The 13,572-nt window shown below is 37.0% G+C and overlaps 1 protein-coding gene across 1 annotated transcript in view; it reads left to right on the forward strand.

Annotated features, from left to right (window-relative positions):
* LOC150078253 (exonuclease 3'-5' domain-containing protein 2-like) overlaps window positions 1–13,572 on the forward strand; it is a 163,514-nt gene that overhangs the window by 47,596 nt on the left and 102,346 nt on the right. Inside the window, exon 4 of the mRNA XM_090384514.1 lies at window positions 12,409–12,540. Coding sequence (XP_090240640.1) covers window positions 12,409–12,540 — 132 coding nt within the window. The remainder of the gene's footprint in view (window positions 1–12,408; window positions 12,541–13,572) is intronic.

Consider the following 13,572-nt stretch of genomic DNA (forward strand, 5'->3'; position numbering starts at 1 on the left):
ATTCAGTTTATCCACAACCTAAACAGGATTATCAGCAGTTAATCCATTCATGTCTAGTGGACCAATGTGATTCAATCCCTTCCTTCTACTGTTTACATAAGTAAAGAAGGCTTTGCTGCTTTTCTTTCCATTCTTTGCCAAAGACTTCTCGTAAACTACCTTAGCTTGCCTAACCTCCTCTTTGGGACTTATTGCAAACTAGTTTATATCTACTGTTGGCCTCTGTATACCTGATAATTTATATGCATCCCATGTATTTTTGTTCTTTGCCACAAGTCTCATCAGTTCCTCTGACATCCATTTAGGTTTAAGACTTAAACAGTAGTTCTTAGTTGGGATAAAAAGCCTAATGGCTTCTGTGGTTATTTAATAACAAATAATGCAAGAAAGCTAGCTGATAAAGCATCAGCCAAAAAAAAAAATATCCTCACATCACCTGGCCTCCCTCCAATGGTTTGTCTAAATCTTCCTCGAATTATTCATTCAAACTACCTCTGGCTGAAGGCAAACCTCTGCACATCTATTCTGCAACTAGCCTTCATCAGTTTGAATTTATGCCTCCTCATGTGGGTAGCCTTAGCAAGAGGAAGAATACCATCATTATGGTGCTTGCTCAATGCATGTGGTTATTTAATGACAAATAATGCAAGAAAGCTAGCTGATAAAGCATCAGCCAAAAAAAAAAAAAAAAAAATCCTCACATCACCTGGCCTCCTTCCAGTGGTTTTCTAAAATTTGTTTCTAGGTCTTCCTCGAATTATTCATTCAAACTACCTCTGGCCGAAGGCAAACCTCTGCACATCTATTCTGCAACTAGCCTTTATCAGTTTGAATTTATTCCTCCTCATGTGAGTAGTCTTAGCAAGAGGAAGAATACCATCAGTATGGTGCTTGCTCAATCCATGCTGAGCCTTAAACACCTCATCAGATCACCTTGCAGTTGCCTACTCTGCAGACACTGCAGTTTGCAGAACTGAAACCTTTCTTGGTAAGACCACCCTTTTGTTTCTCTCATCAGTCTCATTGATCTCTTTGCACCCATTCCAGAAGATCTACATCCATCCTAAAATGAGGCCTCCAGACCTGTACACAGTACTCAAGATTTGGCCTAAACATTGCCTTGTACAAAGTGGTAATCACATCTACCCTGCTAGCAAAGTTTCTGTATATCATTGACAAAACCCTGTAAGCTGTCCACTGCTCAAAGAACTTCATATCTGACTGCACAGTTACTCCCAGGTTTTTCATTTTCCACTACCTTGAGTGTAGTAATACACAGTTGGTATGTTAATCCAGGATTACTGCTACCCATATGGAGTACCTTTCACATGTCAAATTTCAACTGCCATTTTCAGCTAATCTGCTAATTTTTCTAGAACTTGTTGCAGTTTCAGTAGCTTACCTTGATTACTGTTATTAACCACCCCTACAACATTTGTATCATTTGCATATTTTAGACATTAAGCCTGATTTAAATAAATTTTAAATAAATTGAGTGGCCATGCTTGAACCTTGCCCACTCAATGCACATGTACTTGTGCACCCTTATACTTAACCACTCGGCTATGATGGCTTATTATATATCTTCAAAGTAAGCGTCAATGTCTTATTATGGGTGATTTCAATTTGCCTCTAATTGATTGGAGTAAATGGGAAGGAAACTCGACATGGGGAACAAAATTTTTAAATCAACTAGATGACTGTTATTTGTATCAACATGTCAGGGAAAGTACTAGAGAAAAGAATATCCTAGACCTCATCATCACACATGAATCAGATGACATAACAGGGCTGACAGTAGAGGAACCAGTAGCAGGAAGTGATCATGGAGTTCTACGGTGGATGATGACGAGAGAGGTAGCAGAAGTAAAAGGCAAAGGAATGGGTTTTAATTTCAGAAAAGGAAATTATGATGCCTTAAGGTACTACATGGCCTCTATTAACTGGGTAGATATCGCGCAGAGAATGAATACAATTGAACTGTGGTACGCTTTTAAAACATTAATCACAGATGCCTTGAATGCGTATATACCATTAAAAAAATACTCCACGAGAAGGGTTCCAAGTTGGATGAATAGTGAAGTTGCCACATTACTTGAGCAGAAAAAGGTGGCATGGAAAAGTTACAGAGCAATAAAAAGTACTGAAGCCTATAACAGCTACAAGGTGATGTGTAATAGAGCCACAGAAAAGGTTCGACAGGCAAAGGCAGTTTATGAGAAATCACTAGCAAACAGAGCAAAGAGGGGGGATAAAGAATTCTTCACATATATAAATGCCAAGAAGAGCAGGACAAACCAGATCGGACCTTTACGTAAGGGAAAGGGGACAGTAATAAATACACCAGCTGCCGTTGCAGATGAACTCAACAGTTATTTTGCATCGATATTTACAAATGAAAAGCCTTTTGTGGCAATGGGAAATTGTGGGAGCGAAGTTAAAAAATATGTAATTAATGATATTGAAATTTCGCAAGATTATTTAATGAAAAAACTTTCAAGCCTACAGACCAGTAAGGCTCCTGGAGTTGATGGAATATACCCTATAATCTTGAGAGAGGCGGCAAGCGAGTGCATTGAACCACTGAGGCTGGTTATGCGAGCATCACTAGACTCTGGGGAGATTCCCTTGGATTGGAAAAGTGCAAATGTATCACCCATACATAAGGGTGGCTCTAAAAGTGAAGTGGGAAATTATCGACCTGTCAGTCTGACTTCAGTAGTAGGGAAAATCATGGAGGCAATGATCAAGGGTGGAATTCAGGATCATTTGGATCGAATTGAAATTCTCAAGGATACTCAGCATGGTTTTGTAAAGGGAAAATCATGTTTAACAAATCTGGTTCACTATTTCGAAAGGGTCACTCACGAGCTGGATTTAGGGAATAATTTCGACATTGTTTATTTAGATTTCAGCAAAGCTTTTGACTCAGTCCCACATGAACGGTTGCTTTATAAGCTAGAACAGGTTGGAATCACTGGGAAAATCCTTAGATGGATAGAAGGATGGCTTCAGGGTAGGAGGCAGAGGGTTGTGATAAATGGCTATTCCTCAGATTGGGTTGATGTAAGAAGTGGGGTTCCCCAAGGATCAGTATTAGGACCACTGTTGTTTTTAATTTTCATAAACGACATTGATGAAGGGATAGAGGGTGTGATGTCTAAATTTGCAGATGATGTTAAAATTGGTAGAGTAGTTAATGATCACTGTCAAGCTGAGCTTCTTCAGAGAGACCTAGATAGACTTCAAGAATGGTCAGAAAAATGGCAGCTGTGCTTTAATCCAACAAAGTGTAAGGTATTACACCTGGGAAACAGTAATCCCAAAATAACTTATTCACTTGGTGGAGTTCAACTAAACCCAGTACTGGAGGAAAGGGACTTGGGTGTTACGATATGGTCAGACATGAAATTCTCTGAGCATTGTAAACAGGTTGCAAGGAAGGCCCATGGTGTCCTATCGATGATCTATCGAACTTTTGCAAGTAGAGATGGGACGTGATAATCCCATTATATAAGGCTTATGTTAGACCACACTTGGAATACTGTGTTCAAGTATGGAGACCGCACCTAAAGAAAGACATCGAGCTTCTTGAAAGGGTGCAAAGAAGGGTAACTCGCCTGGTGAGATCGGCAAAAGGGCGTCCTTATGAAGAAAGACTTCGAATATGTGGGTTGCAGAGTTTGGAAACTAGACACCTTAGAGGAGATTTGATTGAGGTGTTTAAGGCTCTGAGAGGCATCAGTAAAATGAATGAGGACAAAATTTTCAAGATTATAAATGATGCTAGAACTAGGGGACATAAATTCAAGTTACGGGGGGAAATGTTTAGATTGGACTGCAGGAAGTTTTATTTTAGCCAGCGAGTTATAAATTATTGGAATAAGTTGCCTTCATGGGTGGTAGAGGCCGACAGTTTGGGGAAATTCAAAGGTCATCTGGATAGTACTTTCGGGTAAGGGAAGCGCATAGGATGATAGGATTAATTTCCTTTTTATTTATTTTTTATTTCATTTTATTATTTTTATTTATTTGTTAATTATTATTATTTATTTATTTATTTAATTTTTGTTTATATCATTGTTTTGTTCGGATTTTTTTTTTTTTTTTTTTTGGCTGGTGCAGCATAAGCCATAGGCTTTCTTGCACCATACGGCCGTTACTAATACTAATCTTCATCAGTATCATTAATAAATATTGAAAACTAGAATGGGCCAGCCATTGAACCCTGGAGGATTCACTAATGATTTGTCCTCAAGAGCAGTGTCCATTAATACCCACTCTCTGTTTTGTTCCTCTAAATAAAACTTTTATCCATAGCAGAACTTGCCCTTAATTCCACATTGCTCCAATTTGTATAGCAGTTTTTCATGTGCAACAGTATCAGAAGCTTTCCTGAAATCCAAGTACGTCGGACCTCTCTTTAACAAACTTCTGTGTAGCATCTATATAGCAAACTTTTTTGATTTCCCCTTGGTCATTACATCGAAAACAGTTATCGTATAATGAATAAAATTTCTACATAACGAACTGATTTCGAGAGACCTGGGTATGCATTGTTCACACCTCTGGCCTTTAGACAATAGGGCTGACGCTGTAGAAATCACGAATTAAGAGCTAAAAGGATTAAGAATTAATCACTTTAGCTTTTAATAGCTAAAGGGTTTAATCCTTAAGATCATTCCAAAATTTAGTGTTGCCCGTAAAGCATTTGCTGTACCGAGAACTCGCGCTCGGCAACTGCTATCTATGTGTCCACAGCCATTGGTAAAGATTAAGGAATATTCCCGACACGGATGTTGGTTCTGGTCAACCTGTTTTCTATTGCAAGCACCCTATTAGAGAATTAGGAGAGAGTGATTTTCCTTTATCCCAGAAATTCATCTGTTGTTCTGCAGAAATGAGTCATCCATACTTTCACTAAATTTCATCTGTCTCTGTATGGTAGGTACAAGTTGTCTGTAAATCAGTTTTGTTTTAGCTGCTCTGCAAGTAACTTTACAATGTCTAAGAGGAAATCCTTGAGTGTAGTGGAAAAAATGGAAGTGCTTAATAGTGTAGATCGGGGCGTAAAGAAAAAAAGAAATTGCTTTAAAATTCATTATTCCTGCCAGTAGTGTGCTAATCATTCTGAAAAACCATGTTTCGATTTTCAGACTATTTGAGGAAACGGGACCCATTCGGAAGCGTGCGAAATTATGCCTGTGTGAAAATGTTGTGAAGCCATTTTTAAGTGGGTAAAGTTGATTCGAGACCAAAACATGCCAGTATCAGGGCCATTAATAAAAGAAAAGGCTATGAAGTTGCATCTTTTCTGGGGCATAAAACTTTCCAAGCCAGTTCTGGTTGGCTGGACAAATTTAAAAAGTGCCATGACTTACTCAAAAAAATTATTTCTGGTGAAAGTGGGGTTTTAATTGGAGAAGACTGTACTCGTTGGAAAGAAACAGTTTTGAAAAAAAATTTGGAGGACTACGAACCCAAAGACATATTCAATGTTGATTAAACAGGTCTATTTTTTAAATGTTTGCTGAACATGACACTGACCTTTTAAAGGTGACAAATGTGTAGCTGGTAAAAATAGTAAGGAAAGAATTACAGTCTTGGTTAGTGCAAATATGGCTGGTAATGAAAAACCAAAGCTATTGGTAATAGGCAAAAGTAAACAACCATGATGTTTCAAAGGAGTAAAGTCATTAGAGTTGAACTACAATTACAACATAAAAGCTTGGATGAAAAGTGAAATTTTTGAACGGTGTATTTTAAATTTCGACAGAAAGATGATGAAAGAAAACAGAAAAATCACTTTGATTGTTGACAACTGCCCTGCCCACCTTCACTTGGTAATTTCGAAACTTACAAATGTGAAGCTTGTTTTCATCCCTCTGAATACTTCATCTAAACTGCAGCCAATGGACAAAAACATTATCAAGAATTTGAAAATGCACTACCAAAGGCACATGCTGATGCACTCGTGTGAAATAAAGAAACGTTTTCTGAATTTTGTGCCTGTAGCTTTTCGTCGCTTTTGTGTGGTCCATCATTCTTAACAGTTTTTGTTGCCACTCCTGTCTCGTAAGTCTTCAATTAACACTTGATTTAATAATAGATTTAAAGGGAATAATATTTTGATTCCTAAACAAGATGAGTGCAAAAAGAAAGAGCTATTCCGTCAAGTACAAGAAAGGAATCGTGGAGATTGTTATTGTTATTTGGTTTTTAGGAGCATTAGCAACTAAGGCCATATTGCTCCGGGATATGCAGTGGTCATTCTCTGACCTTTCCGCATCCTCCGTGTTTGGTGGTGACGGGCTCGAACCCCGGTCTAATCAAGAAGCGTGTTAAGCACTGCTGCTCCTTCCCACCTGGCTACGGAGGCGTCTAAAATCGTGGAGAACTCCCGGGGCAAGGATCTTACAGCTTTCTGCAAAGAGAAGAAGTTGGATCTCTGAATAGTCCAAAAATGGTGATCAGAGTACGATAACTTCAGTCAACAGGTGGACGAGGGAAATGCTAAGAAGCACAAGTGTGGATCAGGTCGGCAACCATTATTTCCTGAGTTGGAAGACATCATCTATGAATGGATTGCTGACAGAAGAGCAAAGGTTTTGGTTGTTCGCAGGGCTGATATTCAAGCATTTGCCCTTGCAATGGCACCACAGTTAGACATATCCCCAGAAGAATTCAAAGCATCACAACACTGGATGGATGGCTTCCTTCAGCGATATGAACTGCGAAATGATACAATACTCCAGAAGAAGATGACACGACTGTACTTGAATAAATGTAAATTTTTGTACATGAATATATGAATAAATGTAGATTCTTGTACATGAATATATGAATAAATGTAGATTGTTGTAAACGAATAAATGTAAATTGTTGTGCATGAAAAAATAAGACATCCTCTGAAAATAAACCCTAATGCGTCTTTTGGAGCAAAAATTAATATAAGACCTGGTCTTATTTTCAGGGAAATACGGTACCTCCTTTGCTTCCTCCCTTAATATAATCAGATAGATCCCAACCACCTTATGTTAAGCTTCAGTAATTTCTCTTCTACTTTCCTCTAAGTCAGTGGTGTCCAACCTACGGGCCGGATCCGGCCCACGAATAATTTTTATAAGGCCCGCGCAGAAAGTGAACTAAAACAGCATCAATCGCCACTGCATGTAAAGGACATGCAAGTGTCCAGCTCGACTGTATCAAACATGTACAGTGGTTCAGTGCCGTCATATGTAGGCTAAATACAGTTATGTATTTTGATATAGCTTGTCCATTGCACTGAATTAATTATTAATTTGTATTGAATTAAAAAAAAATCATTAAAAATGCTCCAAAAGGGGAAAATCGATTTGGAGTGTCGTGTTTTTGATCCAAGCTGAATTGAAGACTATTTCTTCATTGATTACCATGAAAAAGCAGTGTGTTTGGTGCGTCAGGAGACTGTGGGAGTTTTTAAAGAATATAATTTAAAACGACACCGATTCCAATCATAAATCTTATGATCAACATAAAGGAGTGCTGCAAAAAAGAAAAGTGTTCAAAGTTACAAAACGAATTAAGAAAACAACAACAAAACATACTGAAAACGTATCAGTCAAGAAATTTATCTGCTGTACGTGCCAGTTATCAAGATTTTCTAGATCTTGTTGCACGTTTGATCGCTTTTGAAACTAAATCATTCAATGATGGTGAATTTGTTAAGTGTTGTTTGTTAAAAGTTGTGGAAGAAATTTGTCTGGAGAAACGAACAATGATACAAGACATTAGTTTGTCTCGACAAACAATTATGAGAAGAGTAGAAAGTATTGGAAAGAATTTGTTCGAACAACTTTTGAAAAACATAAAACAAATGAAATATTTTAGTGTGGCACTGGGTGACAATACTGATGTAAATGACACAGCCCAACTCCTCATCTTCATACGTGGAATTAATGATAATTTTGTACCAGTTGAAGATTTAGCTGATCTACAGAGTATGCGCGGAACAACTACAGGTGAAAATCTTTTTGAAAATTTTTGCCAATCTGTCGAAAATTTAGGATTAAATATTAAAAACCTGGTAGGTGTCACCACTGGCAGTGCAAAAAATATGATTAGTTAAAACATTGGGTCATGGGTAGAATAACCAAGAAAATGATAAATATCGGAGCTGAAACTCTGATTGGAATTCATTGCATTGTGCATCAAGAAGCTCTTTATGGGAAAGTATTGGATCTCCAACACGTTATGAATGTGGTTATTTCAACTGTAAATTTTACAAGATCGCATGGCCTTTAATGTGGTTGTTGAAACATCACCGAATGTTTCAACACAGAAAAAGGGAAACCAATAAAACAACTATCAAATATGGAGTGGCTGTCTGATCTTGCAGTTCATACATACATTTCTAGTTATTTAAATGCTCTTAATTTAAAACTTCAAGGGAAAGGAAAATTGGTCTGATTTGTTTGGTGACATCAAATCATTTCAGAATAAGTTGTTATTATTTAAATCCCAGTCAAACAGGACAATTTAGTTCACTTTGAATGTTGTGCTGAGCTAAAGGAGAAACACATTTCCAAAGAATCGTTGCCGTTCGTGATTCCAGTTACTATTTGACAAGTTTGAAAGTCGATTTTCTGATATCAAATCCCATGAAAAAACAAACTTTTGTTTCAGAACCAATTTACTTCTATGGCTGAAAACTACAATCCCAGATTGCAACTTGAAATTATTGATCTTCAAGCCAAAATATGATTCAAAAATAAGTATATAGGCTGCAAAACTAAACTATTTGAATTCTATAAGGCTTTCCCATCTGAAGATTTTCCCCTAAAAAAAGAAAATGTCATGAAATCCGAACATATGTTTGCAAACAGATTTTTTTCACTCGTAAAATCAAATAAATATTTAAAAAGAAACAGAATAACAGATGAGCATTTTTTTTTTTTTTTTTTTTTTTTTTTTATGAAAACCCCAAACACGAGAGGTATTAGAACCTATAGTACTGTGCATTGGTTGGAGGTTGAGAAGATGAAAGAAGATATTTGTTGATATTGGACTTGAACTTCTGTAAACTGTAATTTTCAGAAAATACATATGAAGGAAGGTTGTTCCAGAAAAACATAAGTTGAATGAATAAACGAGGAAGATGAAAAGTTGGTTCTGTGAGTTTGAAGTTGGACAGTAAATGGATGTTGGCTGGTGGCCGTACATGTTCGGGCTGTTTTGGTACAGATACTTCTATGGGCACTGTTCTTCTGAACAGTGCCCATGGAAGTATCTGTAGAAAAGGCATGCAGCAGAAACAGTACGACTATGAGACAGAGAGTGGAGAGACTCTGTTAGAGAGGATTCATTAATTAACCTAACTGCCTTCTTCTGAATGGAAGCCTGGGAGAGGTTTTGGGGGCACCACCCCAGATGTGGGAACAATATTCCATGGTAGGGTGGATTTGCGATTTGTACAGAGTGAACAGCTGTTTGGAAGAAAAGTAACACCAAGAGCGAAAGAGAAAACCAAGTTTTTTAGATGCAGAGGAAGCAATATTTGCAATGTGCTTGCACCAAGAGAGATTAGAAGTCAGGGTAATCCCCAAAAGAGATATATCAACTTGTCTAGAAATCAGAATGTCACTAAAGATAAGCATAGAAGCAGAAGAATCCTTTTTGCGAGATATAAGACAGGACTCAGTTTTAGAAGAATTGAAATCAACTAAGTTGTCTTTGTCCCACTGGAGAATTACCTGGAGATCGGCATTTCAGGAATTGGTAGCGGATATTTGAGAAGTTGAAGTTGATTGAGCAGTGCAGGTTTCTCAAAATAGAAAGTAGAATGCAATGTGCTATCATCAGCAAAACTGTGGATAGAATTTCCGATCAATGAAAGAAGGTCATTAATATACAAGCGGAAAAGAATGGAGGGAAAGAACTGAATCTTGGGGGGGGGACACCAGCATTAGTAGTGAAGTTAGAAGACAGAGAGCTGTCTACCCTCATCCTCCGTGAGCGGTCAGAGAAAAAAAACTGGATAACCAATTACAAAGAACAGTTGGCAAACCATAAGATGGAAGCTTGTTTAGAAGATCTTTATGTCAAACATGATCGAAAGCCCTTGAGATGTCAAGAGCAACTGCTTGCGTTTTACCGAAATTTTCCATTGAATTTGTCCATAAATTGGTAACATAGGCCAGAATATCACCTCTGGATCGACACTGACGGAATCCATACTGGTGATCGTTTTTAAAACGGAAGGTTTCTAGATAGTTTAAAAGTTGACGGTTAAGTGATTTCTCCATTACTTTAGAAAGAGTAGAAGTAATTGCAATGGGACGATAATTGGATGGGAGGCATTTGTCACCCTTTTTAGGAACTGGCTAGATATGAGCAAATTTCCAAGCAGAAGGAAAAACACCTTTGGAATAAGAAAGTGAATAAAGGTGGCATAGAACAGGAGTAATTTCAGGAGCACAGGTTTTGAGAACAAGTGGAGCTCCATCGAGAAATACTATCAGGACATAATCTTCATTATGTATTGAGATTGGTGTCACAAACTTACAACCAAATTTTGAACAATTATTTAAAAATATCCAGCCTCAATCATCTCATTAAGTGTTAAGTTTTGTTCAGTAAATGTTATTGTTTATTGTACATAATAAAATTTTCGAATATTTCAATTTTAGGTTTATCATTATATTTATTTATTCACCTTAATATTGAAAAGCTATGATCCTTTTCAGGTTGTAAATTTTCTAAAATGAGCATTTAAAAACAAAAGTAAAGTATTTTACTTTACTTTTAAACAAAAGTGAAGTATTTCCAACAGAAACAAAAGTGAAGTATTTCCAACAGAAACAAAAGTAAAGTATTTAAAAAAAAGAGTAAGTCATATGTTTATAATTTTAATAAGATCTAAAAAATAAATCACTGACATAGATTTGTTGCACATAAAAGTGCTGGGAATTTGCATTTTTTATATATAGCTTGAAAAGAAAAAGCGGTAAAATGAAAATAGAAACTTCCTTTTACGAGTAACAAGATATAGAAAATGTGACAATTTTTCCTCGAATCACTCTGTGGCCCGCGAAACAAATCTAACTTTGAATACAGCCCAGGAAAAGTTTGAATACAGTACAGAAAAAGGTTGGACACTACTGCTCTAAGTTATCGCAAAATCATTTAGCTCCCTGTTAGATTTTGATGGACGACTTCAGGCATCCCCTTCCCTAAAGAATTCCTGATGTGTAAATATAGTTTCAAAATACCTATTCAGTTTGTCAGCAACCTGAGTAGGGTCATTAACAATTGTGATTCAGACCCCTTTCTTCTGCTGTTAATATCAGAAAAGAAGTCTTTGCATTCTTTGTCAGAGGCTTCTCACAATCTGGCCTAACTTTCTTTGTGACTTTTTTTATAGACTAGTTTATACCTACCATAGGCTTCTGTATCAACTGATACTTTATGCATATCCCATGCATATTTTTTTTTCTCTGCCTTAAGTCTGTTCAGTTCATCTGACATCCATTTAGGTCTAAGCCTGGAATGGTATTTCTTAGTTGGTATGGAAAGCCTAGTAGCTTCTATGATAACTTTCCTGAATGTTTCTAGTTTAGAATTTGCTGTGGGTAATGTCTTCAGATGGTCCCACTGTATAGAATTTAAAAACTGTCTGAGAACACTCTGATAACCCTTACAAAAAAAATGCCTTTCCCTTTAACCTCTACAGTAGTTACATCTTTAAATAAATTCCACATCAGTACCCTGTGATCACTGTCACTCAGTGGGTCTTTTACCCGTAGATTCTTAATGCCCAAAGAATTGCTGCTGATAACCAGATCAAGAGTACAGCTTTCTCTTGTAGCCTCTCTAACAAGCTACTATAGAAAACAGTCATCTGATAAATCTGCAAAGGTCTTGCTAGTGTGTGAGTGACCAAGCCAAAAGTTCTAGTCAATATCTAGAAAGTTAAAATCCCCTAGTCTCTTGCATCTGTCATGAGATTGATTACTGTTTGGCCGACCGGGCTAGCCGGGTGGGTAAAGTGCCTGCCTGGCAACCCAAAGGTCGCGGGTTCGATTCCCGCCTCGGGCTTGGAACAAAGTACTGCAAAAACCTTGGGAGGTGCATTATGGCCACAGAAGCCTATGTGCCAACAACTACCAATAAAACAATAAAAAAAAAAATTACTGTTTGGATGTGTGCTGTATTACTGCTGGAAGTAAAATGTTGTAACTGTTACTTTCCCTGCAACTTTGGATTTGCACACTAATTTTCTCCCAGTATAATGTGCATTTTTTATATAAACACAACAACCCAAATCTGTAACACTACTTTTGACTTACCCTGTATTTAAGTTACTAATTTTTATGGTGATTCTTGTCTATGCTATTTAAAAAATATATATATATTTTTTTTAATTTTCAGTATTTTGAAAGTTGGAGTTGGCATATATAATGACAGCCGAAAACTTTTGAAAGACTATAAAATTGCTGTGGAAGGGTGCTTGGATCTTCGGCATTTAGTTGGAAGAATAGAAGACATCCAGCATGGACAAGAGTAAGAACATTAATTCTCTCCCCTCCATTTAACTGGAAACTCAGACATCACAAATTGGTTCACTAAAAAGGCCTCTGTGGTCAGGAAATCTATCCATAATTGATGCCGCCAGCCCCGACCAATTATAACTTTATAAATATAATTAAAATAAAATTACAAATTAAAAATTACAAATAAAAATATAAAATAAATAAATAAAATACATAGAATTGACTGTAAAATATAATATAATTTAAAATACAATAGATCAGTGGTCTCAAACTGGTGGGCTGCATCTGGCCCCCGAAGCAATTTTACACAGCCCGCGAATACATTTCAATTATGTATTTGTTGTAAATATGGTGCTTATATTCACTCTCATTTTGCCAAAAAAAAAAAAAAAAATTCCGGCCCGTCAGCTGCTTTTAGATCGTGCATTCGGCCCACATGCAATTTGAGTTTGAGACCACTGCAATAGATGATATAAATTTACTAAGAATATAAAATATATATATTGTATTAAAAACGTTAAACCCGTATTACTATAAAAACTTTAAAATACTATACATTAAAAACGTTAAACCCGTATTACTATAAAAACTTTAAAATACTATACATTAAAAGCATTAAACTCATACTACTGTAAAACTGAAACTTTTGGCAGCATCTGCTGCCTTCCTCAACAAAAGTAGTGCTGCATCAACAATTCATTATAAAGTACTAAGCCTTCCCAGCAGGCCCAGGGTGTACTATGGTACCTGCGCATGCTCCGTTTCCTGTATATCAGAACCAGAAGTGGCACGGGGCTGTATGACCTTAAAACGCTCATCCCACAGCCGATCCTTAGGTTGGCTAATGTCTCAGGATCAACCATGGCAGAACATGCCTGGGAAACTGAGCATGGTATAACAGCCGAAGGAGCTGTAATTACAGATAAGGTAGAGGGTTTCTGGAACTGGAAGTGGCTGGAGAGCCTAAGGATTTGTTCCTTGGGTGATCATAGCTTGAATAGGGATAAGGGTTGTAGGATCAGTGTAATTTTTGAGACCGTTA

The sequence above is a fragment of the Mastigoproctus giganteus genome, chromosome 11 (genome assembly GCF_048544385.1).
Source record: "Mastigoproctus giganteus isolate SK-2022 chromosome 11, ASM4854438v1, whole genome shotgun sequence".
Taxonomy (NCBI): domain Eukaryota; kingdom Metazoa; phylum Arthropoda; class Arachnida; order Uropygi; family Thelyphonidae; genus Mastigoproctus; species Mastigoproctus giganteus.